Here is a 27462-nt window from a genome sequence, read left to right as displayed (position 1 = left end):
GCCAAGCCAGAGTAATGTTGGTGGGTTTTTTTTAAGGATCTGCTTAGTGTTTATCAACAGTGGCTCAGAATTTATTTTCCTTAGCTGGCCTATATCTTTGTAAGAACAATTTTCAAGAATCTCTCCCATAGGTCAGAAATCCTCAAGCATGCTTGCACAATTATTGTTAGTGATGATTATTATAATTGTTGGACTTTCCATATTAAATTCTGCTTCTGCCACTTGGTTAAATTGTTTTATTAACTGGGAATATCCAGCATGGTAATTGAAGAAAATTGCTATGGCATCAGTAAACATATTAAGCAAAAACCTTTTGGTTTTTAACCCTTAGTATTTGAACATCACTATAATAATTAATATTATCTGCTAATAGTTCAATTATAAACAAGAATGAAAAGACATCCCAGTTTTATTCCTGCAATATTAATTAATATTACTTATTAAGAACTGTCTTAGGAGACAAATATAGTTGTTTAGTTACAAATACAAAAATTATAATCAGAACTATGGCACATAAAAGTTTGTACGGAAACTTCCATTTCATTACATCAAATATATTAGAAATGTTTATGTGAAACATTGTAACTGAGATATTTATGTACTTGGCATAATAGATTTAAAGGTCTTCCAATAAAGTCAACTAAACTTTTCTGAACCACAATTCCAGTTTGATCAGGGGATATAAACTATTTTAATTTAAACTTATTTGCTAAAAAAGAATGTCTAGAATTAGTAAAAAAATTGATTTATTGACATTAACAGTCTTGTGATAAAACAATAGCTCATTCTTGCTACAACAGAATTATGTAAAAGGTTAAAGAACCTTATGTAAAATGTAAATGAAAAGGTATCTAGGAAGAAGGAGAAGATAAGAGAGGAGAAATGTAGCAGACGAATTATAGGAAAAAGGGACATTTCCAATATATTGAAAAGAGATGACAAAATAAGAGAAGACACTGTTGTGAAATAGTAAAATATCATTTTGTAAATAAACATTGTTCTATTGATGTACTGACAAACAGAAACAACATATCTAATTTTTATTGTTTGTAAATTGTTTGTTTTCTGAATGAATGATAGAAAACAAAATAGCTACACATCTAATATATTATCAGAGGAAAAAAACACTAAGAGAGGAGATCAGTGTAAGAACTACAAGTTCACCATTTTGGGATGGTGGCAATGCAATTTTACATTGTAAAAAAAAATTTCGATTTCTTTGTCAGCTGCCTAAAACAAGCACGATTCTTTCCCAAGCATGAGTCTTAAAAGAAGTTTCTTTAGCAAGATTTATTGAGATGAAAGGTAGAGGTTACAGTAATTCCAGAAACCAATCTATTTTCAATTTAGAACACGTATTTCCCCATGTGCGCTGTGGCATATGTTGATAACAGTGAAGAGAACTGACACTTAAAACATTGTGCCCCTTCTAATCCAATAAACTCAATTTTGCCATGGCTCTATATGAAACCTGCCACTTTTTTAAAAAAATAGCTAGGCTTTTTAGCTTTGTTTGGGGTTTTGTTTGTTTGTTTTGGTAAACCATATACACTTCAGAAATGGATATATATATATATATATATATATATATATATATATATATATATATATACACACACACACACATACACACAGAGAGAGCATATCCTGAATATAAATCCAGAATCCATAAATATTCAGAATGTATATATTCTAAAACCATCCTTTTCAGAAATGGGGAAATATATAAAATAATGAAGAAACAAAAGGAAGTGAGGAGCAAGCAATGGGACTATGTGATCAATAAAGTAAAATCTCTTCTTTCTCTCTCTTTCTCACTGGTAGATGTGGGTCTGTTTGGTGACCTTATTCCAAGCACCACCGAGAATGGAATTCAAAATAAAGATATTTTTGATATTGCAAGTTTAGGAGATTCTTTACCTGATTCAACTGAGAAGGACAACAAAACACCAGAGACCTTTCTTGGCCCCAACGCCTCTTCCTTGGTTAACTTGGATTCCTTGCTTACAGCCCCACAGAGCATGAAGTCACGTAATCCATTTCTGGCAGGTAGGTTGCATAGGCTAGGACCAACAACATGGGATCTTGTACAGGAGTCTAAAGGAACTCTATGGACTCTTGTTAGCAGAACAATTTTGTACGACTCAATCCTGTACCTAGGCCCTGCCACACCTTTCTTCCTTGTTCCCCTTTTCATTGGGCCCATTTCTTCATAGGTTTCAATACTTGCCCAAAAATTCAGAATACCCATATTTGCCTTTGGATGAAATAATGGTTTGGTTGAGCCTGTTGGTATTTCAGTTCTTAAAACCAAATATCCTTGGAACCTGTGGGGAAATGTTGCCCTTTGGAAATAGTGATGAGATGCTTTTTCACATATTTCTTATTTGATAATAAAGAAAATAGTGGGCTTTCTTTGGAACCTGTCAATTTCTTTTGCAGAATCTCTTGATGGTGGGGACAGGGATTAACTCCCTCAAATTCTCAGTGATTCTTAATGGAAATCAAGATGAGTCAGGTTTTTCTTTTTTTTTTCTTTCTAGGACTTAGTGCTCCTTCACCTACCAATCCGTTTAACGTTGATCAGCCCAAACCAACTCTCAATCAGATGCGGACCAACTCCCCAGTGCCTAGTGTTCCTATGGGGATGCCAATGAACTCTATGACCTACAGTGCTTCTCTCCCTCTTCCACTCAGTAGCATCCCCTCAACGATGACTCTCCCAGCCTCTGTGAGTGCCTTCCCTCAGGCTGGAGCAGGGCCTTTCCCAGAGCTACCTAGCAACTTGCCTCAACCTCTCCTACCACTCTCTGGCTCGATCCCACCACCATTAGCTTCACAAAGCGGTATGAACCCTTTTCTCTGAGAAGACTTGATTGGTAACATATGATGTACCCCTTACTTCTTTACCAACCATTATGGAGGATCTCCCGTGCAAAGCACATTTGTTTTGAAGCAAGCATCTCCCTGGAAGTTCTGATCAAAGAGACTCTGCATGAATCTCCTTGCTCAATGAGATATTGTACAAAAAAACAACAACTGTCCCATCAGGTTGAACATTGCTATAGTCTGCTGCTGATGGCAGTTGGGACCTCAGCTGACATCGTTTTGATGGATTAAAAAGGAGGTTGGAGGGCAGTTCTGCAGAAGGGCATTTCTTTTTCTAAGGATCTTTGCTCTCCTGCTTTTATGTTGGCACAAATAGTGACTAAGTTGAACAAACAAAACAAAAACATCAAGATTACTTCTTCAATGTGAAGGAAAGAAATTATTTTATAGTTTGCATGGAAATACACAAATAATTGCCAAGGCTTGCAGCTCTACTTCCTGCATGGCAGGGGCACAGTCTCATTCCTGGGAATCTTGACAGCTCAGCAAATTTTGCAATGCCATATGCAAGGGGAGATCTGTTTTTTTATTTTTTGCTATAGTCATTTTTACTGGGTTGCCTAAAGGTAACCTCTTCTGTTTCCTGCTATTTCCACTCAGTCACATTTTCATCAATGGTCTTTTAGTGGTGTGCTTGTGAGCTTTGGATACTCTGAGATTTAGTGAGGGACCAGTATGAAGGTAGGAGCTACATAGAAGGAAATAATAATATTTTTTTAAAAAAAGGGCAATCAAACTCAATGCCTGCACTGTGTGGATACAGTGGCAAGAATGCTGATCCATGAAAGGGATGGAGAATAGAGTTATAAACTCCAATTCTCTAGAAATATCTGACCAAACTCTGGCTTCTAAATCAAATGTCTCAAAAAAAAAAAAAAAAAAAAAAAAAAGAAAGAAAAAGAAAAAGAAAAAAACCAGGTCCCAATCCCAGGCATTCCAAATTCTGAAGATGCTGCCACACTTTACGTTAAGAGCTTCTTTCTGTTCCTATTTGCTACTCTACTACTGTTGTATTAAATATGATATCACTGCTGTTCTGCTCCTGATAGCTTTGATCCAAAGACTTTACTTTGTCAACTTCTCCATATTTATAGAGCAACACGATGGATGTTCTGATTTTCGCTTTGGATGGTCCCTTAGTTACATATCTGATCACACAGACTTTTGTTTTCTTAGTGCCTGCCTCTCAGTCTCAAATCCAGTCTGCAAGACGGTGGAGCTCAGCAACATCAAACCCAGTCCAGAACACTTGAATGAACTTTGTGAAGTGCATGAGAAAGCTTGGACTATCTTGCATGGTAGCAAAGGGCTTTGTTAAATGTGTTTGGGAACTCTATCCATGAGAACCTTAATATTGGGCTTGATGGCCTAGATGCCTTTCATTCAAGCTTAGAGTTGCTTTGAAAACATTGATATTTGTAAGCTTCTTTCAGTGAACCTCTCCCACGCCCAGGGTCCTCCTAGGGTTATTATTGAATGAATGTGGTATAAACCAGAATGCTAGAATACTGGTGGTACAGCATAAGCATCCCAGATACCAGCTGTGTCTTAATTGACAATTTCACTCAGCATGCCAATACAAGTTACATCTGCAGGGTATGATGACTGTGGAGCACTGATTCAGCTGCAATGGGAGAGAAATCAGGGCCACCCACGGAGAGCAATGCAGGACAATCACTGGGGCTTTTTAGCCTGTATGTAAACACAATGCAATCATACCAATACAGATTTTCAACCTATATAAAATAATGGGGGTGATGAAAGAGTAAGAGGCCAATAAAATGCTCAAATGTACATGGTAATTTAGAATGTTTTATATGCTCCTTTTAAGTGTTTAGTTATAAGCAAGGGGAGGGAGCGCGAATGAGACTGCAAGAGTAAGCACAAATGTACACAAAACATCAATCCCCTCCCCCATTTTACTTCTTTTATTACTACATATTGCTCTGATTGGAACAGACTTTTGTGCTATCTTTGATCATTGTGTATTCTGAATTAAAGTAAGAATTTTTGTTTCCATGCTCAAGGAGTAGAGGTTTTTCATCCTGTTTGGCCAATCCTAAATGATAATTGAGAGGACAGAAATTTTTGGGCTAGTGGGAGATGAAAAACATTCAGTATAAACGTCCACCAATGCAGTAACATTTTAAGATAGCCACAGGAATGTCAAAATGACATGTGTTAAGTGAATCTGGCTTCCCCATTGACTTCGCTTGTCAGAAAGTAGCAAAAGGTGTTGACATGATCTGGGGACACTGCAACCATCATAAATATGAAAGTTGCCAAGCATCCAAATTTTGGTCACGTGACCATGAGGATGCTGCAATGGTCGTAAGTGTGAAAAATGGCCATAAGTCACTTTTTTCAGTGATGTTGTAACTTCAAACTGTCACTAAATGAACAGTTGTAAGTTGAGGACTACCTGTACTGTGTTTGATTCTGTCGTGCTACATATTCAAGTAATTCCATGGGAATTAGCCCATGGCCATGTGTGAAGATGGCCTTCATTTACTTGGAGATTATTGCTGAAATATTTTTAGTCATCACCATTTAAAGAATTGCCACTTTTAACAAAGGCTTGCAGTATTCCAGACTACAGAGATAATTCTGGTTTATCCTGTTAGAACAATAGCAATTAACATTTTTACTATAAAGAGAAATTTCTCCCTACATTAACTATTGTTTCTAGTAGCCTCAACCTTGAATGGCGAATTGCAAAGAATATTTGGCAGTATCAGACAGGCCACAGGTTCTCTTCTCTATGTTAGATATGAACATTATTAGGCTATTTAAGGATAGCTAAAATTGCTGGATGTCTTGCCAAATTGCTAGCCATAACATATGCAAGATTAATCAATCATTAAGAATATAAATAATTTATGAACATATATGTTTAAGACTTTAATAATTATGTCATAGCTAATCTCACCTCAGATGGTATTGTAAATAACTGCTTTTACCAAGAAAAAAAATCACCTATCCTGCAAGTCTAATAACATGTATGTTATTAAGCTTGCCAGTGCTATAGAAATAATTTGTTTTTCCAGTTCCCTATCTAATTGAGAACAAATTTATTGCTTGATAATGAATTTTGATAGAACAGACATTTTTGTTGATAATCAATCATGACTATTATATCCAGGTAGCTGTTTGTGGGAGAATTTGTTTCTTCTACTCATATGCCCTTTATTTTCAAAGTAACCTTTTAATTTGGTATAGTTTCTGGTCCACTTCAGATGTTGAGCATCCCATTTCCTTTTTAAGTCATTCATCTGTGTGAGAGTACAAATGACCGAATACTGACATGGCCTATTTGCCTATTTATTTTTGCATTCTCACATTATATTAGAAAGATATTTTCCACAACACCTTGCAAAGGCATCTATCCACTTTGTAAACTAGGGTCTGGATTCCACTTAGATTTACATTTGATGATATGAATTTGATAAACCCAAGAGAGCCTTGGTAGTACAGGGGTTTAAGGCACCCTGTTATTAAGCTGGTTATTAAGACCAGCTGCCTGCAATTACTGCAGGGTTCGAATCTCGCCAAGGCTCAAGGTTGACTCAGCCTTCCATCCTTTCTAAGGTAGGTGAAATGAGGACCCAATTGTGGGGGCAATAAGCTGACTTTGTATAAATATACAAAAGGATGAAGGCTATTGCTGAGCACATTGTAAGCCGCACTGAGTCTTCGGAGAAGGGCGGCATATAAATCAAATTAAAAAAAAATAATGAACAAACGAATATATAATTTATATTTTACAGTTGAGTAAAATATAGGCACTGCATAAAACATGAGTAAGGTGTAGGTGTGTGTGTGTGAAAGAGTGTATTTGGTTCAGTGAACTAGTTCATTCTTTATAATGCTTTGTGACAATATTTCTCAGATTGGCTCTTTGTTAAAGTTTTTATCACAAATGTTATTCAATGAGTGCTATTTTTCAATGAAATTTCAAATTCAGTCAATAGTGGTTTGCAAAGAGCCAAATAAAATCTCTCTCCCTCTCTGCTGGATTGGTAGTTCTTAATATCTTATAATTAACTTGTCTTTTGCCCAATTGTCAAACATATTCTAAATTCTTTATTCCATTTATTTATTAAGAAACTTAAATTCAATCTTTAAGAAGTTGGCTTTACTGTTGTCTCCTTTCACACCGAGTATGACAATAAACATCTCCTCCCCAGAAAAGCAATCCCATATTCAGCAACTAGCAAACAGGGGAAGCTTCAGACTTGACATAACACAAATCACTTTAATGCAGAGATAAATAGTACATAAACAAAAGACCTGTCTGCTGCAGAATTCAGCAATCAAACTCTGTCTGTCAGTCCAAGGTTTAAACTACAGGCCTTTTCTTGATTTTCTTTTCAAGTCAATGGATTTTGGGCCATTCTTTTTCTAGAATATCTTGGAGATATCTGTTTCATATTTATATAACCCATGAGGTCTGAAAATCATTGGTTCTCAATTGGCAAGACATGGAAACAGCTTGCCATTGAGTTTTAATAATGTGGGTTTTTTTTTCAACTTCCTAGTCAAGCCCACAGTCCTATTATTTCCTAAAAGACTCCCATCCAAGTACTAACTAGATCTGATGCTACTTAACTCCAGAGCCCAAAGTTACTTTGATGCTGCAACCTAGCTGTACAGCTAGATTTCAAAGCACATTGGTTTTTCTATAATGATAATAGGTAAAACTTAAGTTATATGTATTCTGTGTCCATTCTCTGAAACTTAACAAATATTATACAATAGTTGGTTCTATTAGCATTCTTGCTTTCATAAAAGGAAATAACCTGTCTAGTTACTAATGGTATTTGCTGCCAAAAGATGAGATTTCATCACCAATTCAAATGGCCATAAAGGTAAAAATTCTGCTGCTCTCATGCCTTGCTTGTGGGCTTTCCAGAGACACTGATATGTCACTGGAAGAACTATGACATTTAATTTTCCTTACAATGCTTTGGTGATACCAATGTGCAAATCTTGAGCTCTGAAGGCATGTTGAAGTGTAATTGGTCATGTGCTTTGGAAAGTATGGTCTGTCATATCTGAGAGACACCAAGGCTGGTCTATGTTAACAAATTAAGAGCAAAGTTTTGCTGTACATAAGGAAGAGATGCTCATTCTGTTAAGAACTGGCAAAGAAATTTTGTCAAGTATTTTCAGAGTGTTAATAGCCATTTCTCCAGCCACTGTGTTTTCCTTTCCCATCCACTCTACTAAAAACATTATTTTGAATCATTTTTAAAAAATCTGTTTGAACCCAGCTTTTAGCACAATTCTAGTTAGCTTACGGAGAAAAAAAATGTATTAAAAACTAATTGTAAAAAGCTGCCTAAATAAAATTAATTTATATCTATACAAATCAGTTGCCTCAGTATCTTAAACCTGCTGTCTTACGTGCACAAAGAATATGTTATTGAATATAATGGTGCATTTTGAAGCAGACATGCACGTCAGTCATTTTAGCATTCAAAGCTCTTTACTGGCAGAATTCTGGATCTGAAGCAGTACTAACCAAATACAGGACTCTCCATATTTCTAATCATTCATTCCAAGCAGACAGAAATTAAAGGCTTATAAAATCTGAAACAAAACGTGCATGAAAAATGGATTGGGAAGGGCAAACTTGCAGACCACCAAAAGCTGCTTCAATTCAACTTTCAACATCCATCATTACTGTGTAGCTGGCCATCAGAAAGATCTGGAAGGATCTTGATTTTCCATTACAGTTTAGTCATTCAAGAGAGGCCAGTGCAGTCCAGCTGAACATATTTCTAAATGAAAGCAAATATTTCTACTTCACCCAAGCTACATCTCAACAGTTTAGTCAGGAGCAATAATCATGCAATTCATGCCACTTAATCAAAAAGTTACTAATTTATTTTCATGATTATCTTTCTGAAATTGTTTTTAATTGTAGAAGTAAGAAATCAATGTTCAAAAATTAAGAAGGCATACAGCAAAATTTTGAATTACAGTATTTTTCATTACATCTTCTCTTGCACACTGGATATTTGAGATTTATTTAAGAAAATGTATATGGCTGACCAACTCACTCACATTGACTCAGGGAAGTTTACAAAGATAAAAATCCAATATAAAAACAATAAAAAAGGAATAACCTCCCCATCTCCCATCTGTCGACCAGTCAAATGAGCCATTTGATGAGCTTTATCCCATTCTAGGTTCTCCAGACCCATTGGCAAAATCAGATCTTCAGGGGCTTGAGAAAGAGTATCAACATGGGGGCCAATCTTATCTTCATGGGGATGATGTTCCAAAAGGAGGCAGCCATCACGAATAAGGCCCTTCTTGGTTCCGTTAGATGGACCTCCTTAAGAGAGGGGATTCATAGCATTCCCTGCCTTCCTGCTCTGGTAGGTCAGATAGCTATGACAGGGAAAAGAAGATCCTTCAAGTAACCTGATCCCAAGCTATGTAGGACTTTGAAAATGCCACAAATCCTTTCCAACTGCATCAGTTTTCAAGCATTGTATCAGAATCTCATGTTGGTTTTAATGTAGTGGACTGATTACATCACTAGAAGTTGTTTCTGAATATGCCTTCTTTTAGATTTTAACCTGAAGTTTAAGCCTAAGTGTTTTTATTAAAGAAACCAATTAGGGACTTGAACTTGATAAGATCAGCAGGCAACTGAGTCTTGTGGTTTCTGTTTCTATAATTGCTGAGTCAAAGAACAATAGCTTTTCCTGCTAGAATGAAAGGAAATATATTGGTTGAGCTCACACATCATACCCATGTTTTAAGAAAAGGTCACAATGACTGGCTCTACACGTTTGAAACTAATGGATTAATGTAACCAAATCTGTATTTTGAATCTGGACAGGAGAAACACCACAGCTCAGTAATAGCTTTCCATTATTAACAGATTAATAGAGTTAGAAGGGACCTTACAGGTCCGTGATGACGAACCTATGGCACGTGTGCCACAGGTGGCACACAGAGCCATATCTGTGCTCAGCTCCAGCGCACATGCATGCACTGGCCAGCTGATTTAGTTGGGAAAAGGGCTGTTTCCAGCCTCCAGAGGGCCTGGGGGGGGGGAGGCCGTTTTCGCCCTCCCCAGGTCCAAGAAAGCCTCTGGAGCCTGGGGAGGGCAAAAAACAGGCCTACCGGGTCCACCATGCCATTGTGTGCCAAAAGCAGGGGGAGCACGGGTGTGTGTGTAACATGTGCATGTGGGGGGGGGCATGGCGCATTAAATTATGGGTGTGGGCACACGCGTGCGACTCCCTGCACTCCCCCCACTTTTGGCACGAGATGGTCAACAGTCATGACTGTTATAGGTCATCAAGTCCAACACCCACCCCCAGCAGGTTTCAGGTTTTATCTACTCACTCATCCTGTATCTCTAGTAAAAGATCAGAAAAATCAGTATGTCCTTTAAAGTTTTTGCCTCTTAGCAATACCGAAAGAAGAAGGGCTGTACTGTAGGTACAGAGGATCTCTGTAGAGTTGCAGAGGATCTCTGAATCATTTCAAAAAGACAGCCTCATTCAGCAGCAGGATGAGATTTGGTCTCTCTGACCCGGAGTGCTAGTCTCACCCGGAAAAGTCGGGGTAGGGAGTTGGATGACGACTGCAGTTTGATCCGAGACTAATTGCGTGGCCATCTACACAAGTTGGCCCTAGCCTCCAAAAAGATACGAGGAATGAGTACACCCAAAGGATCCTTGCATTTCGCAACGACCGTCTTTCTTGCGGGAGACCAGCGGCTCCTGCCTTGACATTCTCAAACTAACCTGTTAGAAAAACGGCTCGGCCCACGTGCATTTACTAGGATGTCTCTCCAATGTGCTTGCTTGTGCGCGCTTTCAACTCGGTTTTTAACTCCTGGTGACTGCCTGGCCCTGGACCAGTCTCTGCAGTTTGCTTGGTAATATTTTGGGGAAATGGTTTGCTACGGCCTGCTGCCTTGGGCTGAAAAGACCGACTAGCGGCCTAAAGTTACCCAGCTGGCTCTCAGCCTAAGGCAGGACTAGATCTCACCATCTCGCGGCTTCAAGCCACTAAAACCAAACTAGCCTCTTGAACAGGCGTCCAATCTGCTTCAATATAACGTCAGGGAGAGCCGATCCTCTCCCGCTCAGCCTGTCTTTTTTTTTTTCCCCCTGTCGAAGCGATCCTCCTTCTTTCTCTTGTCAAAACAGAGTTACACCCCCTTCGGTGACGCTGGAGCACAGCGGGGAAAATCTGGGGAGGGACTGCTATGGCGCGGCCGGCTCTGACGAGACCCGGACCGGTGCTTCCTTCCCACTAGGCCCCGCTATCCCCCGACCCCTAGGCGTGCTTTTCGGCAACGCCCTTCGTTGCCCAGCAGCTTCTCCCGCCGGCGGAGACGATGATCTCCGCCCCCGTCGCGCTTTGGCGCCGCACGAGTTGTAGCCTGCTGCTCCGCCGCCGGCCCGGGCTGAAGCGGACCCCCTGGACGCGCAGGTATCGGGGCCGCGGCGCAGAACCAAAAGAGCGCTTCTCCTTCGCCGCCCCAATTCCTCGGCCTCTTGCGTTATTTAGCTCTCGCTCTTTTTTTTTTTTTTCGGTCCAGGCAGGTCACGTGCTGGCGGTGTTTACATGCAGATCTTGCGGGTGGGGAGGGACCGGGACCAAAACAGATCTGGAGCAAAAGAGGGAGGAGGAGGAGGAGGGAAGGGTTTCTCTCCGACCCCGGAGGAAACCGTGTGTTATTTTGGACTCCGCTTTCATTTGACTGGGGCAAAACTTCTCTGTCGGTGCCAGCTCTTCTGAACTGCGTAACGTTCGCTCGACCTGGAAGAGATTCCATCTCTTCTGTTGCCGTTTAGGGGACTCTGAGAAGGCGTGGCTAGTTTTGATCCAACCCGGAGATCTGGAAGACTGATCTTGGCCGTTTGCATGTCTGCGGCAATATCTAATAGGTCCTACTTCTGAAACCTCGCTGATGAGGTTTCCCGTAATGGTGTGCATATATTCAGTGGGACGTGAACAGCAAAACAAAACCAAAACCCCGTGTGCGTTCTGCAGGAAAAGTCTTATAGGACACGAACTGCCAACTTCTTTTTTTTCTGGCACGCTGATCCAGTTGGAAGCAGACTGGGAAGTGACTTTTGGTTCTCCACCTGCCCGTTCTGTGGCCCTGATACAAACTAGCTTTTTCAGGCCAATGTTGATTTTTGAGAACCAGTTAAATTGCTTTTCCTCCCATTGTTGATAATTACCTTTTTGCTACATCATTATTGGTGTTTACTCCCCAAGTCTTCTTGGCCAACTTTCCATCCCTTTCTCAAAAAAGCTATGTAAATTTAGTCTTGTGTTGAACAAGACATCCATTACAAAGATTGAAGGGTTGAATCAGTGTAGGGTCTGAAAAGGGAATCTTTACCCTATATGTCTTAAAATCTTATTATAGAAGAAACCTGGGATATACATGCTCTAAATAAAAATCAGTATTTAATATACTGATCTTTATTTAGCGCATGTGAATCCCAGGTCTTACTGCTATGAATAATGATAACTGATACATTATAGTGACTTAAAGCCCAGTATACATAATATTAGTTATACTCAACTAATATAATCATGTGGGCTGGAGAAAAATTGGAATTGTAGCCAAACACATCTAGAAGGTGTCAGGTGGGAAGACTGACATTATAAACTAAAAAGTATATTTGTGTACAACATTGTGTATCCAAGAACACCCTAAAAGATAAGTGAGTATTTTCTTTGGCTCTGAGGGATTCATGGAGTCAAAGGCCTCACATACAATGCATGCACACATGCACACTTAACCAAAGCTCTTTCCTTTGCTAAAATTGCAAAGGAGGAAGGCTTAAAAAGGCCCTTTCCGTTTCCCATCCTTTGCCTGCTGTCTCCTATTATCTAGCATTTGTAGCCATTTCCCCACCCCCCGAAGTCCTTATAAGGTCCAGTGACTGAAGTCCTAACATTAAGCCAGAGTTTCCTATAATCTTATGCATAAATTCAGTGGGACCTGAAGAGCAAAGGGACCTGTGTGCATTCTGTAGGAAAAGTCTTACAGGGCATGAACTGCCAATTTCCTTTTCTCTGGCACGCTGATCCACTAGGAAGCAGACTGGAACTAATCTTTAGTTCTAAACATTAGGCCAGAGCATAAGAGCACTTGCTTTCTGCAGTGAAAAGAATCTTTGGCTCCTGGGCCTGATGGACCAAGGATGCTAAATAAATTAGCAATAATAACAACATCAAGGGATGAGTTGACCCCCCCCCTTTTGACTTCCAGGGTGTTTACCCAACAGGAGTGATGCATTCAAGGCTCTTGGATGACAGCGTACAGTTCGAGGACTGCAATTTGCTAAAGAAAAATCTCAGTGACATTTTGAGAGATCTGTGGTGAAAATTGAAATATTTATTTCAAATCTATGGGCTCCGGACTAAGGTTGTATAATATGCCTCACAGATATACTGTAAACATGATAAATAATTTATCTGAACATAGGACAGAAGAGGAGAACTCAGCCAGCCCAGATTCCTAGTCACATGTTTATGCAGGGAAAAAAAAGGCAGATTCTATTATATAGTGAGAGAGAGAGAGAGAGGGAAAAAAACAAATAGTAGAAATAGTATAGTGCTAATAGACCACCAATATGGAAAATTACAAGCGGATTTACAATATCTAAAAAGATCTACTAAATATTTTCCAGAGGTCTTAGTTCAATCCAGCACTTACTTCAGTGAATCCTTACTGCTAGTGATCCAGGTTACATTCTGGAATGTGGGTGGAGTCAGTGCCAGTTTGAAAATCCTCAGCTTGAATATGTCAACCCTCCCAGGTAAACAGAGACAAGAAACACGACTAGAAGAACTAATTCTACTTTATTGTAAGGCTACATTAACAGAATCTTGCAAGAGTCTGAAGGTACAAACTTCCCACTTTTGAGCCACTTTTAACCGTCTGGTCAATTAGTGTGGTTCTGTCCTAAGTTTCTTTCTCTGACTGTTAAGCCACTGGGAGTTCCTGTCTCTCTTGACTGATTGTTCCCTGGACAGCATCTCTACTCCTCAATCCCCAAGGTCATCCACACATTCCATTACAGATGTGGATTAGTAACGATGGTAGAAACAGTCAAAGGTCTTTGAAGAGGGTGCAGGAGAGGCTGTTCTATCCCAGTTTTGAACTGTGGTAGTTCTGAACTATCTTAGAAAAGACGAAGGCATTTTATCTTTAGCTATATTTAATGAGGGGCTCTTTTTTAAGCATTCAAAGGAATGCTTAGGAATAACAGATATTTGAATGTAAAAGACTTCTGGACCCCGCCAAAAGGGAAGGAAGCTTGATATTAGCATTGAGTTTAATTAAACAGTAACAGAGTTGGAAGGGACCTTGGAGGTCATCTAGTCCAACCCCCTGCTCATGCAGGAGACCTGTACTAGGGATTCAAACCGCTGAATTGCCGACCTTTCTGATCAACAAGCTCAGTGTCTTAGCCACTGAGCCACCTAGTCAGGATACATTTATTTATTGTGGTGCTGGTTGATCTCAGACCTCACTTGTAGTTTCATGAGGTGTACATTTATTTATTGATAAATGTTTATTTATTCCGCCTTTATTACTTTTTAAAATAACTTAAGGTGGCAAACACACACAATAGTCCTCCCTCCTTCTGTTTTCCAACAACAACAACTCTGAGGAGGATTGGGCTGAGAGAAGGACTGGCCCAAAGTCATCCATCCGGCTTTCATGTCTAAGATGGGATTAGTCTCCTGATTTCTAGTTTAATGCCTTAACGACTAGACCAAACTGGCTCTCAGGGAGCTAAACTACTGCAAATGATGACATGTCACACACGACAAGGTTTCCCTACTTGCATTAGAGGTTGGGATGCACATACATGTGGGTGGCATTTCTGTGCACTATCTGTGTCATCAGTTTAGGTTACTAAGGGTTGTAAGCAGCTGCTTCTATTATACTGATACTGTCCATATTTAAGTTCATTTCTTTCTTTTGCATAACTTCCCATAATATAGAGAGGATTTTTACCTAATGTTCTTAAGTGCTTGAAGTTTTATATGCATTTTCACCAAATATGTGCAGTTTCTACCAAATATTTGAGCTAAGAATGATGGATTTCGTGCATCAGAGGTACTATGCATTATTGTTTTCTGTGCCCTAACAGGAATATGGTCTATGCCTTTGCCCAAAGTTTGTTTTAAAAATTGTCAAGGTTTCTTCTTACTTTGAATCTTTATAGCATTTAGCAAGTTTTAAATCCTTGAGGAATGATCAGCAACCCTACATAACAAGTGCAGATTACAGATATTCCAGAGAAGTTTATGAGAGCAAGGACGCTGTTAGTATACCAGGCATAGAGTAGAGAATGTTATTTATAAAGCAAACAACAGGAATAAAAAGAGTAGAAAGTTCAGGAATTATGAGGTTACTATAGAGCAAGGGAAAGGCTTGAGACAAATGGGCACAACAGGAATAAAAAGAGTAGAAAGTTTAGGAATTATGAGATTACTGTAGAGCAAGGGAAAGGCTTGAGACAAATGGGCACATTGGTAATTTTGAGAACCTCTCGTCAGCACTTTCATAAAATGGCTGCCAATGATAAAGCACCCGTTTTTCAAATTGTAAGGCCTGGCACTCAGCTTTATAGTATGGCAGCTTCTTAAACAAACTGTATAGGTATAGGAAATGACAAAGTGTCATTTCTGGGCTGGAAGACGATTTCTATCCTCCCAGTGCCCTCTGTACATGGCTTGGGTTTCAAATCGTCACTTTCTTTCAGCTCAGATGCTGGCTGAGAGCTGAGATGGTCTGAAGAGGCCTGAGGTAACTGAAGGCAGTAGTTATGGAGCTGAAGGCCACTTCTGCTGCCTTCCTCATAACCATGAATATGAATTTTGGAGATACTATATCCTTTATGGTGGTTCTGGGAAGGGAACTTTTCTGTAGATTATTTTCCCCCTTTCCTGTAGGCCCTCCTTCCTAGCTGATATGTGGTAATGGATATAAACTTTTCCATGGCCTCAGAAAGAAACAACCAAATGAAGGGTAAAAGCCACTCCCTCCAGTAATAGCCTGAAATTAAGAAGACAGTTGATAATCAATCTTAGTATGGAGATGATATAATAATAATTGGAACAGCATTCATTCTGTGACAATATCTTTAACACATCAGACAAGAACATTTGTCTGTCCCAGGTCCTTGGAAAGGACTCAGTAGTGGATAAAAATGCTAAATCCAATGTAAAGATTTATCTGACTGTGCAGCCAACAATAACAACAACAATAATTTACCGTAATAATTTACCTTTCAGTTACCTTAAACAGCTCTTAGGTTCTTGGTTAGGACTTGAACTGTTAAGTTTTTACCCAGACTGTGAATCAAATTGAAGATTAAATCTTAAATAACAACAACAACAACAATAAAGAGAGAGACAGACAGACAGATAACTTAGGAATTTGTCTACATTTTGAATGATGTGTTGAAACTTTGGGCAAAAAAAATAACTTCCTTCTGTTATGCTTAATGTGTGTAAAATCACAATTTATTCCCTGGAGCCTATGCAAAGAATTATCTTGGAAGGAAGCCTGTTTGACTGAAATCCACATGCCTACTGAGCCTAAAGTCTAGCAGTTGGCCTCCTAGGTTCCTCTGTGATTTGAGTTTCCTTGCTTGCCTGCTTATTAATTGATTGATTCAGACAGGTCTGTTTGTTAGCTCTGCAATTTTGAGTTGGACAAAATGCCAATTTGTTTGTTTGTGAATTCAGATGGGTCTGTTTCCTGGCAATGCAGTTTTCAGTCTGATAAAATGCCCATTGAGGAAGTTTATGCTGTACATTGTCCTAGAAACCCAACCTGGAATCCAATCCACATCTAGTTGCTTGGGAAAGAAACTGACCAAATTGCCTTCTGTCTGTATTTGGCATTTCTTGTTTCAGGACGATCTTTCTGAGGACGACCTCAAGCATGGCCACAGGGGGGAAAGGCAGCCAGACCAGCAACAGTCTCTATACTAACCAGCTCATCCGTGAGAAATCTCCTTACCTCCTTCAACATGCCCATAACCCTGTTGACTGGTAAGGAATTTTTTGTTGTCTCTCTCTTACTAGGCACAGAAGTGAAGTGAAATAGATGGGTTTTATTATTTGGGGATTTCACCGATGCTCTTCTTAAGAATCTACCATTTTCCTTTAATATTTCCAGGAGCCTCCAGATTTTCCATTCTCATCAAAACATTTTTCCTTCTGCAGCTCAGTCTCTACATGACACTCTCTCAACACTCAAATCCAGATCCTAATCCAGATCCTCCTTTGTTTCTGATTTCCTGTTTGTAGCTTGATTTCCTGTTTGTAGCTTGTTTTTGAGCTCTTCTATCTCATCTGCAAAGGAGATAAATCTAAGATTTATATAATCATGTCTGTTTATTTCTTCCTTGTTACCTTTGCCTCTCTCTTTTATTTCCATTCTTCGCTATCATTGAGATCTGGATTTCCTCTTCCTCCTTCTCCTTGCCTATTTTTATTTTATTCTGTTCCGCATATTAAGAGGTTATATGAGACTGCCTTAGCTCTACTATTAAGTGCTAGGACTCAAAGTTCCTAAAGGTTGGACAGATGGTGATTAGGGACAGTGACTGAGATCTCCCTTGGATAATGAGCTAAGAGCTGACAAAGTGCTGGGTGTGAGGAGGTGTCAGCACCTTCTTAATTCATATGTCTTTTTCAAGATTGTGTAGGTATTCTATGAGCCCAGGAAAACTTGCAACACCTTTGTGGAACGGCCAGAGACATCTCTGTGATTGATTTTAATGTCTTTTATTCTCTAAAACCTAAAGATCATATATATAACAGGTGTCCTTTGTTAACATTTGAATTAAGATGTTGTATTTTTTTGACAGAAGGGCAAGGAGAAGACTTTTTAATTGTCAAAGTTTTTGAAATTGTTCTGCTTCTGATATTACTGTCCAAGGTTTTGATGTTTTTCCCTTTCTTTATAGAATAAATTTACTTGTATATTATACTGTATTGCTGATACAATCATATAGTAATTGGTTTCTTTAATACAATGCCTCCTTGCTTTGGGACTATCTCGGTTAGCAATCTTTTATGCAAGTAAGATAGTAATAAATGATAGTACACAATTCATTTTCTGATCCATGCATATACTTACAACCAAATTTATGTATTTGAAAGTAACATGGCAGAATGAAAGTAACAAAGGCATTTCTGCACAAGAGAATTTTATCTAAATGAGACAGCAGCAACCAATGATCTTTGCAACATCTCTTGAATGATGTGAATCATGTGCTTCACTTAGTGATTGTTTTGCTCAATGATAAAGTAGCTGGAATGGAGTGTATGTAAAACATTTTTTAAATAGCTAATTTTTAATATGAGATTAGAATCTTGAAATCTAATTCTCTGAACCTATCTTCCAAGAATGCTCATAGAACAATAGGATGTTTCCCACTGTGTATTAATTAGATATATAGTCTACTTTTCTTTCAACAGTTTAGGATAGCTAACATTCAGGTCTCATTTTAATTTTATTGTCACAACAGCCACTGTACAAGTTAGGTTATGTGAAGAGAGTGTCTGGCTTGAAATCATTCTGTGAATTTTCATGAAGATGGATCTGAGTATGGGTCTGCCCAATCCCAGTCCAACACCTGACTGGCCAGAACACACTGAATGTTCACTACACAGCAAGCTACTTTTAATTAAAATTGTTTCATGAATACTTAAAATCAACAGCAGCAATGAACTCAAATTCTAATTAAGTATACACTTGACACCTAACCTATGCTAAATTGCTCTGCTCCTACTCCCTTTCAGACAGGACACCAGCCAGGAGAGTAACTTTGGCATAGTTCCAGATCTTACCAAGTTGTTATTTCCTGTGCAAATAATTCAGGCAGCACTTTTTCTTATTATTTATTTATTTATTTATTTTATTAAATTTGTATACCGCCCTACTCCCGAAGGACTCAGGGCGGTGAACAGCCATAAAATAAAACATATAAATACAAAATTTAAAATAGAGATAAAACAAATTAAATAAATTTGGCTGACCATTTTAAAACCCCAATAATTTAAAACCAAATTTAAAATTCCCATTTAAAAGAGAAGAAGTTTAGGTCAGGCCAGCTTGTTGGAATAGGAATGTCTTAAGCGTGCGACGGAAGGTACACAGATCCGGAATCCTCCGTATCTCGGGGGGGAGCTCGTTCCAGATAGTAGGTGCCCCACAGAGAAGGCTCTCCCCCTGGGGGCCACCAGTCGACATTGTTTGGCCGACGGCACCCGGAGGAGCCCCTCTCTATGGGAGCGTACTGGTCGGTGGGAGGCTATTGGTGGTAGCAGGCGGTCTCGCAAATAGCCAGGTCCTAAGCCATGGAGCGCTCTAAAGGTGATAACCAAAACCTTGAAGCGCACTCGGAAGACCACCGGGAGCCAGTGCAGCTCGCGCAGGAGAGGCGTTACATGGGAGCGCCACGTCGCTCCCATCACCACCCGCGCGGCCGCACTCTGCGCCAGTTGGAGCCTCCGAGTGCTCCTCAAGGGAAGCCCCATGTAGAGAGCGTTACAATAGTCCAGACGGGAGGTGACGAGGGCATGAGTGACCGTGCGTAACGAGTCCCGATCCAGAAAGGGACGCAACTGGCGAATCAGGCGAACCTGATGAAAAATCCTCCCGGTCACGGCCGTCAAGTGCTCTTCTAAAGACAGCCGTGAATCCAGGAGGACACCCAAGTTGTGAGCCCTTTCCGTGGGGGCCAATGCTTCGCCCCCAATAGTCAGCGATGGCACCAGCTGACTATATCGGGACGTCGGATTTAGACGTCCCGATATAGAATGTACATGGTTTCTTCTGCTTGACAGGGAATGCTGTCTTATATCAAGATGCTTTTCAAGTAGTTAGAAAAGACAGTAGTCACTTACCTACATTTAGGTATAGGTATATTACAAAGGAAACACTATAAAAAATCCAGCTTCTTTCTTTCCTCAATTTTCCTCAGGTATCCATGGGGCCAGGAAGCCTTTGATAAGGCAAAGCGAGAGGACAAGTTAATATTTCTGTCAGGTAAAAATGAATGTATGATATGTGTCTGTGAACTTACAGTTAAAAACAATACTATACCTTTGAGAGCAGTTTGAAATCCAAGAGGATAAACTTGTGAATAAAGGAATAAATGTTGTTCAAAGCAGATCTTCAACTGCTCAATATTTTTTTAAATCTTTTTTTTTTTCTGAGGGAAAATGTGAAACCCATCCTTCTTTTCTTGTTCTAAAAATTGTATTTCTTGATATACAGTTTGCTTCTATAAGGAGCAGGGCCTCCTCTAATACCAGTACATGAACTCTGGCCCTGGGAGCAAGTTTTTTCTGGAACTGCAGGAGAATGGGCACCACCTGTATCTCTGGGAGGGGAGATGCTGTTTGGAGGGCAGCGATGGTGACAGAGAAGGCATATTTCGTCAATCCCACAAGATGATAATATTTAATTGAGGCTACATGTAGCAAACAAGGAAACATTCAGCATTATCATTAATGATATTTCCAAGTTGCTGTTTTTGCTTTTCCTGGTTCTACAATTTTTACAATCTTTTTTCAAATCTTTACTATCACAGTTTTTTCTTAAACATCCAAATCACATTTATTCAGCAACCTTTTATTATTATGCTAGTATTATTACTTCTTAGGAGTAGTATTTTTTCATTTTTTGAAAACCTATCTAGGGTTAGAATCACTAACATTGCTTATGGTCAGCAATTCTTGTTTGATCTGCAATTCTTGTTCTAGTTTTGCTCAGCCCTTTAAATGTGCTGAGAGAGATTGTGGTGGATCTCTTCTTAAACTCCCATTATGTCTCCTTCCCGTGGACTTAAAACCAACACTTTGGAAACTATGGTTAATCAATTTTTTCATAAGTAATCTTTCTTTAATTGATACTTTTTCAGTTGGCTATTCAACTTGCCACTGGTGTCATGTTATGGAACAAGAATCCTTTCAGAATGAAGAAATTGGTCGGATTTTGAATGAGAATTTTGTGTGCATCAAGGTGGATCGTGAAGAGCGTCCAGATGTTGATAAAGTTTACATGACCTTTGTGCAGGTGGGGAGTTGAAACTTAAGAGAAAACTTGGTTATTTCCAGAACATATGTGAAGGGAATCTGATCCATCTCATTCTTTTTTTTTTTATTATTATTATATTTTTATTATTAAGGAATAACAAAAAAGAAAAAAAAATCAATACAAAAAATCAATAGTAAGGAAAAAAAATTTTTTCCCCCCCAACGTGCTATACAAACGGAAAGGAAGTTTTAGGAACTTGAAGTCTTCAATTCTTCCAGAAATCTCTTTGATAAGGTACTGGTGCCGATTCATCCAATCTCCCAAGTGCAAAGTCCACAAATGGTTGCCAAGTGTTCCAAAAAACATTTTCTTTATATATACCACTTCTAATTTTAATATCACAAGTCAATTTATCATTTAATGCAAATTTCCATGTTTCATTATACCATTCTTCTAACACCACATATGAACATATGTCCCGAGTTCCACTTTACATCTCCAACACATTTTATCCACTTTATTATCCATTTGAAAGAGTCTTACTGGGGTCAAATACCACTTCCAAATAACTTTATAATTATGTTCTTTAATCCTTATTGATAATGTCCTCATTATTCTGCTAACCCAATTCATATTCCAATTTTGATCAGAAATTTCAATACCCAGTTCTTTTACCCAATTCTCTTTCATTACCCTTTGTGGATTATTATCAGAGTTAATAATTTTATAAATTTTACTAACTAATCCCTTTGGCCCAATTTCATCTTTTATTATTCGAGATGTCAAATTTTCAAATTCCGTTTCCTTTCTGCTCTCATCATTCCTTTCTTTGCATTTCCTATTCCATTTATTCATTTGAATTCTTTCAAACCAATTAATGTTTAATTTTCCATAAATTTCCTCTTTCCTCATTTCATTTTCTATAAATTTCAACCATTCACTAATTGTTTCCACTTTCTCTTCTATTATAATCCTCTCTCTATTACTATTTAATTTCATTGGGCAATTCTCTTTCAGTTTACCTAAATACAATGCATCTGGTATTAATTTTTTTGCTACTCTGTCCCAATTTTTAGTCAAACTATTTAACCAATAATTGCAAATTTTAACCTTACCTTTAAAATTTTCCAAAAACCATTTGTAACCAAACTTCTTTATTTCCTTCATTTCCAAATTACCCCAAAGTTTAACATCTCCTTTTAAAATTTTTACTACTGTTTTTATATTAAATGCTCTATAATAGTTTAATAATTTTGGAATTCCTAAACCACCTTGTTTTTGATTCTGATACCACATTTTCTTAATCAGTCTTGGTTTTTTATCCCCATTACAAAATTTATCTAATTAGATAAAAATTGATCCATCTCATTCTGTTTCACTGCAGGCAACCAGCAGCGGAGGTGGTTGGCCAATGAGTGTGTGGTTGACTCCTGATCTCAGACCATTTGTAGGTGGAACTTATTTCCCACCTGAGGATGGAATTTATCAGGTTGGCTTTCGGACTGTTCTGCTTCGCATCCTAGAGCAGGTATGGGATTCAGTATCCACAATTGTAATAAAATGAACGAGTCGTTGGAATAACACATGAGAGATTAAGCCACATAATAGTGCCAATTTTGAGCGTTTACTTGAAGGGTTTATAAGATAAAATGTAATGAATGAGAAATTTTAGCTTAAGCCCAGGGACAGCAGGATTTAAGGAAAGAGAAACTGAGTTATAGATAGAATTCTCTAATGGAAATATTCCATGGATAGAAATCAGTTTTGGTTAAAAACACATATTTTAAATATTGTACACAATGTTGCATGTCTCTGAAGACAGGTAATACATTAAAAAAAACTGTCAGCAATCAAACATTTTTGTGGATTAAAAATTCATGTAATGATTTTTTTCCTATGTGGTCATGATGCAGCAACTTAGAGCATCTCATTAACTCAGCTCATACATTAGCTTGTTTATCCTGTATTTATTGAAGTATTTATAGGTAGAGTTCATACAATGTTCTAACCCATAAATTATGACATATAACTATAATGGTTCAATTTACATGAGAACAAAACATATACAGTATATGTAAAAACCCAGTTGGATTGCCCCTAATGCATTGCTATCTCATTTTTAAATTGATATGCGAGAAAGAGCATCTATGATGTCAAACCCATTTTCTGAAGATAAGTATCTAGATGAGGCCCAGGTAAAGAGAAGCAAACTATGACTTAGATATCTTCTCTCCAGTGGAAACGGAACAAAAGTACCCTTTTGGAAAACAGCCAGAAAATCTTATCTGCACTGTTAGCTAGGACTGATGTTGGCGTTCGAGGGGAGGAAGCACCCCCATCCTTAAAAGAAGTGACAACCCGATGTTTCCAACAACTATCAGAGACTTATGATGAAGAATATGGTGGATTCTCAGAATTTCCCAAATTCCCTACCCCAGGTTAGTTCAAGATTGTCTAGCTATTTCTGTAGAAAGAGCTACTATTCCATAAACAAGTGGCTAATGTTCATTACTTTACTGTTTTCTTTTATTCCAGTTAATTTGAATTTTCTCTTCTCCTATTGGGCTCTTCAACGGTCAAACAGTGAAGGAACACGAGCACTTCAGATGGCCTTGCATACACTCAAGATGATGGCATATGGTGGTATTCATGATCATATTGCACAGGTAAGATCCTAATTTGAAACTTTTCATTAAGGAATTCAGAAATAATGTTTGTCAGGGTCTGGTGGTAGTCTCTACTGTTTGTCTGCCTGTCCTTCCCTTTCCAATTTACGTTTGTGGTTTCATAAATCTCCTTTCCACTTTAAGAAGGTAGATAAAAAGTATAATCAACAAATACAAAATTGCCTTTGGAATCTAATAATTCTTAAAAATTGTGGTGTACTTTTGAATTCTAAAAATACTCAAAAATGCAGTTTTTTAAAAAGCATATTGTTTGCCTATTCTACTTGGATAGAATCCTCTCTCTTGAGTCCTACTCATTTTTTCTTATGGGGAATGAAGAGTTTAATCAATCCTTCCTTTCCAGTGTAATCATATCATACATAGCTTGCTAAATAGTTGGTTTGGTGGTGTTTGTAATTGAAAGGATATTGCAAAGGAGGAACTGTCTAAAGATGGTCTAACTAGTCTACCATTTTAATTTTGATCAATTGAGTTGAAATCTTTTCTTAGTGATCACAAACTTCTTCCAAGATGATCTCTCCAAAAACTGATCCTTCAGGTTTTTCAATTGCACATGCATCTTCACTGTAATTGAGTACATGCATTTTTCTGCTGGCCATCCTTTTTCCCCCTTCCACCATTCATAGTCATTATAAGTTTTTCAATAGAGCTGGGTCTTCACATAATGTATACCAAATGTGATAACTGGAACCTAGTCATTCGCACTGTGAGTGAGAACTCTGGATTGAATTGTTCTATGATCTGGATTATAAATCTCTCAGAGTTGCTTCATGGTGAGATGGGTGGCATATACACTAAATGAATGAATGAAATTCTTTCTTTCTTTCTCTGTCCAAAGTGTCCTCAAGAGTTGATTTCAGTTCCAAAGTTCAAAAGCATCAGTACTCTCTTCTACTTCTTCAATGGCTAGTTTTGCTTTTATAGAATATTATAGGAAAAAAAGTCTGAACATTTCTGAATTTTGTAGAAATAGACAAGTTGAGGCATCCAAATATCTCTTCAAATGCCTTCATTGCTACCTACCAAACAGACATCTTTCTTGTCTGTTGATTCCTTTACTGTTAATATAGTTGTTTCCAGACTTTTGAGGACTCCTGTAACAGATCATTTTAGTATGCGAATGAAATAATATGCTCCCCTACTTATATTAAAATCTTCTCTATTGATTTCTGTGGCAATGTTCACTTCGTCCATGGAGATCTTTAAAAATAGCTTCACCGTATAATTCAGGAAATAACTTGTCTAAGATAGACTTTAAAAAAAAATCTGTTCTCCCATCCCCTTTCTCAATTGCTCCATCAGTTCCAGCTTTTAATTGTTATGAGAAATGACTTTTAGATGATTGATTTGGAAATAGAATATATGCTTTGTTGAAGTGATAGATTCTAGAAAGATAAGCAGAAACTGAAGAAGTTTGTTTCCTGGAAATTTTACTGCATATGCTAGTCATCATATCATTGTTTGCCAAATCCAATGTTTACTATGCTTTTACTGTTCTATTCCCATCCAATGTATTGGCTAGTAGATAGTTATGTTCTGTGAATGAGTTAAATCATTGCAGATTGTGATGAAACTGACTTGCACTGACAGCTCCGTATTACCATTAGGCCACTTATCCACCAAATTATAGTGATGATTTGGTGACCAGTGAAGTAATTGACCTGATCAGTAAGCTCTCAAAATTATTCATCTTCCTGTTTTGTACTGTCTGTGTAGAAGATTGAATCCTAATTCTTACATGGCAAAATTAATGAAAATATTTTTCTCCACTCCCCCATCCCCAATTCTTCTGCAGGGGTTTCATCGCTACTCAACTGACCAACGTTGGCATGTCCCTCATTTTGAAAAGATGCTGTATGATCAGGGTCAGCTGGCAGTAGTTTATGCCAAGGCATTTCAGGTATTCCTTATTAAAATCTTTTGGTCAGCATATTAAGGCCTGAAACAACTGATGAATTCACTGTGTTCATTTGAGTCAGAAAGCAAATTGTAATGGTGCCCAGGAGAAAAAAAGTTGGGTGACCCTTATATTTCCATTACCTTTGTTTCTTTCTTGCTGATCTAGATGAATGGCAAAATGAAAGTTACAGGTTTACCCAGGAATAAATCTTGTGATGCCTAGCAGCTGCACATTTGTGGAACAGTAATATTGGGGTGTATGGAAAATCTATTGTTCAATGTGACAAAGTTGATCAATCTTGGGGAAGTATATTTCTTTGTATCTGGAACAACAGTTGAGATTCAGATTAGTCTTTGATATTTGAATGAGAATATGTTATTGTGAATGATTAGAGTGAGTCCTTGAATCCTTTTTAACATTACAGTATATTCTCCAATTATTGCTGAGTGAACATGGAATTGTGGGGCAAAAAGAGGAGGATGAGGATGTAGACTGATATTTAATTTCTTTACTTCAGTTCTTGCATCCAGAATTCATTTATTCAGGTACAGATAGAACAGAGGAGAAAGGTTTCTCCTTTCCTTTGTTCCTTTTATGACATCAATGACAACTAAGGGGATGCTGATACTGTTGATACAGCTTTCTATGCCGCCATTGTTTCTTGCTGCCATTATTTAGCAATAATTTTGGCACCCCAAGTGTGATATGGAAACCAAAAGCAACATTTAGACATATCACTTGGAACTTTACAGAATAGCTAGTATTTACATATCATTGTTGAGAGAAGGAAAAAAACCCAAGAAGCAGTTCACTGACGTGGAGAATATTGCATTTTCTCTATGGCAAATGTGTTCTGGGATTAAATGGATTTGTTTAGTACTCCAGCCAAAATTACCTCTTATGAAATTTTGGGATTTTAGTACGTTACAGTGCCTGATACTTCCAATATTATTTTTCATATGTGATTTCCAAGTATCATAAATGTGTCCATCCACTATCACAATGGACTTCATAATCAAAGGCAAACAGTGATAGGGGAGGATTTTTTTTTTCATCCAAAGAGAAACTAAATCAGAATTAAATGATACAAGATAGTCCGTGTCCCATTAGGTCATTTTTTCAGAGATATTTCCTTACCAGTTTCTTCAAAGCTTTGAATAATGATAGTACTTCTAATGTACTTTTTTTTCCAACTGGAAAAGTTGGGATACATTGAGATATGTCAGATACATTCAGTATTGTCCTATGGTGCATTATTTTGCCCCATTAAAGGTTTATAGAAATCAGTTTTAGTAATATATATATCTTTCATTCTTCATTTTATGTTAGCAACATGGCAGGATACCTTTTGTTTTTTTTTAGCTTTACAAACAGGGTGATTTAAATCACGATTTAAATCATGATTTAAATCACTAATAAAAAGGCTTGATTTAAATCAACTCGATTTAAATCATAATTTTTAAAGAGCAACTGTCATCTCTGCTACTCCTTTGACCCACTGTTGACTCACCGATAGTCCCAGTGTTGCAGAATATACAGCCTCATGCTACATAACTAAGCTCCATTTCATGCTGAATAAACTAAATTATTTATGTATCTTAAATAGAAAACTATCTTATGATAGATTTTTACCCCAAAAGTTTTTTATTAAAATAAATTCGATAAAAATCAAAAAAATCCGATTTAAATCAAAAATTTAAATTTAAATCAAAAAAAGGGGTTTAAGGCACCCTGTTATTAAGCTGCTTAAGACCAGCTGCCTGCAATTACTGCAGGGTTCGAATCTCTCCAAGGCTCAAGGTTGACTCAGCCTTCCATCCTTTCTAAGATAGGTGAAATGAGGACCCAGTTTGTGGGGGCAATAAGCTGACTTTGTATAAATATACAAAAGTATGAAGGCTATTGTTTAACGC

At 38.0% G+C, this 27462-nt stretch overlaps 2 protein-coding genes across 22 annotated transcripts in view; both read left to right on the top strand.

Moving 5' to 3' along the window:
* EPN3 (epsin 3) overlaps positions 1 to 3233 on the top strand; it is a 39290-nt gene extending 36057 nt beyond the window's left edge. For all 17 annotated transcript variants that reach the window (XM_087887153.1, XM_087887159.1, XM_060688722.2 and 14 more), the window contains 2 exons: positions 1825 to 2049; positions 2544 to 3233. In XM_087887153.1, the coding sequence (XP_087743279.1) occupies positions 1825 to 2049; positions 2544 to 2866 (548 nt within the window). In that variant the 3' untranslated portion in view covers positions 2867 to 3233. The remainder of the gene's footprint in view (positions 1 to 1824; positions 2050 to 2543) is intronic.
* A 7814-nt stretch (positions 3234 to 11047) lies between these two features.
* SPATA20 (spermatogenesis associated 20) overlaps positions 11048 to 27462 on the top strand; it is a 48405-nt gene continuing 31990 nt past the window's right edge. The window contains exons 1-8 of one of the 5 annotated variants that reach the window (XM_034413000.2): positions 11048 to 11355; positions 16825 to 16962; positions 19905 to 19969; positions 20847 to 21001; positions 22347 to 22490; positions 23199 to 23400; positions 23498 to 23628; positions 25445 to 25549. In XM_034413000.2, the coding sequence (XP_034268891.2) occupies positions 11261 to 11355; positions 16825 to 16962; positions 19905 to 19969; positions 20847 to 21001; positions 22347 to 22490; positions 23199 to 23400; positions 23498 to 23628; positions 25445 to 25549 (1035 nt within the window). In that variant the 5' untranslated portion in view covers positions 11048 to 11260. Of the gene's footprint in view, positions 11356 to 13577; positions 13793 to 15442; positions 15710 to 16824; positions 16963 to 19904; positions 19970 to 20846; positions 21002 to 22346; positions 22491 to 23198; positions 23401 to 23497; positions 23629 to 25444; positions 25550 to 27462 lie in introns of those variants that run through there. The other 4 variants (XM_087887150.1, XM_087887151.1, XM_060688721.2 and 1 more) reach the window with 4 other exon arrangements.

This window comes from Pantherophis guttatus, chromosome 2 (genome assembly GCF_059756535.1).
Source record: "Pantherophis guttatus breed Tessera chromosome 2, ASM5975653v1, whole genome shotgun sequence".
NCBI lineage: Eukaryota > Metazoa > Chordata > Lepidosauria > Squamata > Colubridae > Pantherophis > Pantherophis guttatus.
Note: the sequence above shows the minus strand (reverse complement) of the source record. Positions and strands in the feature narration are given on the sequence as shown.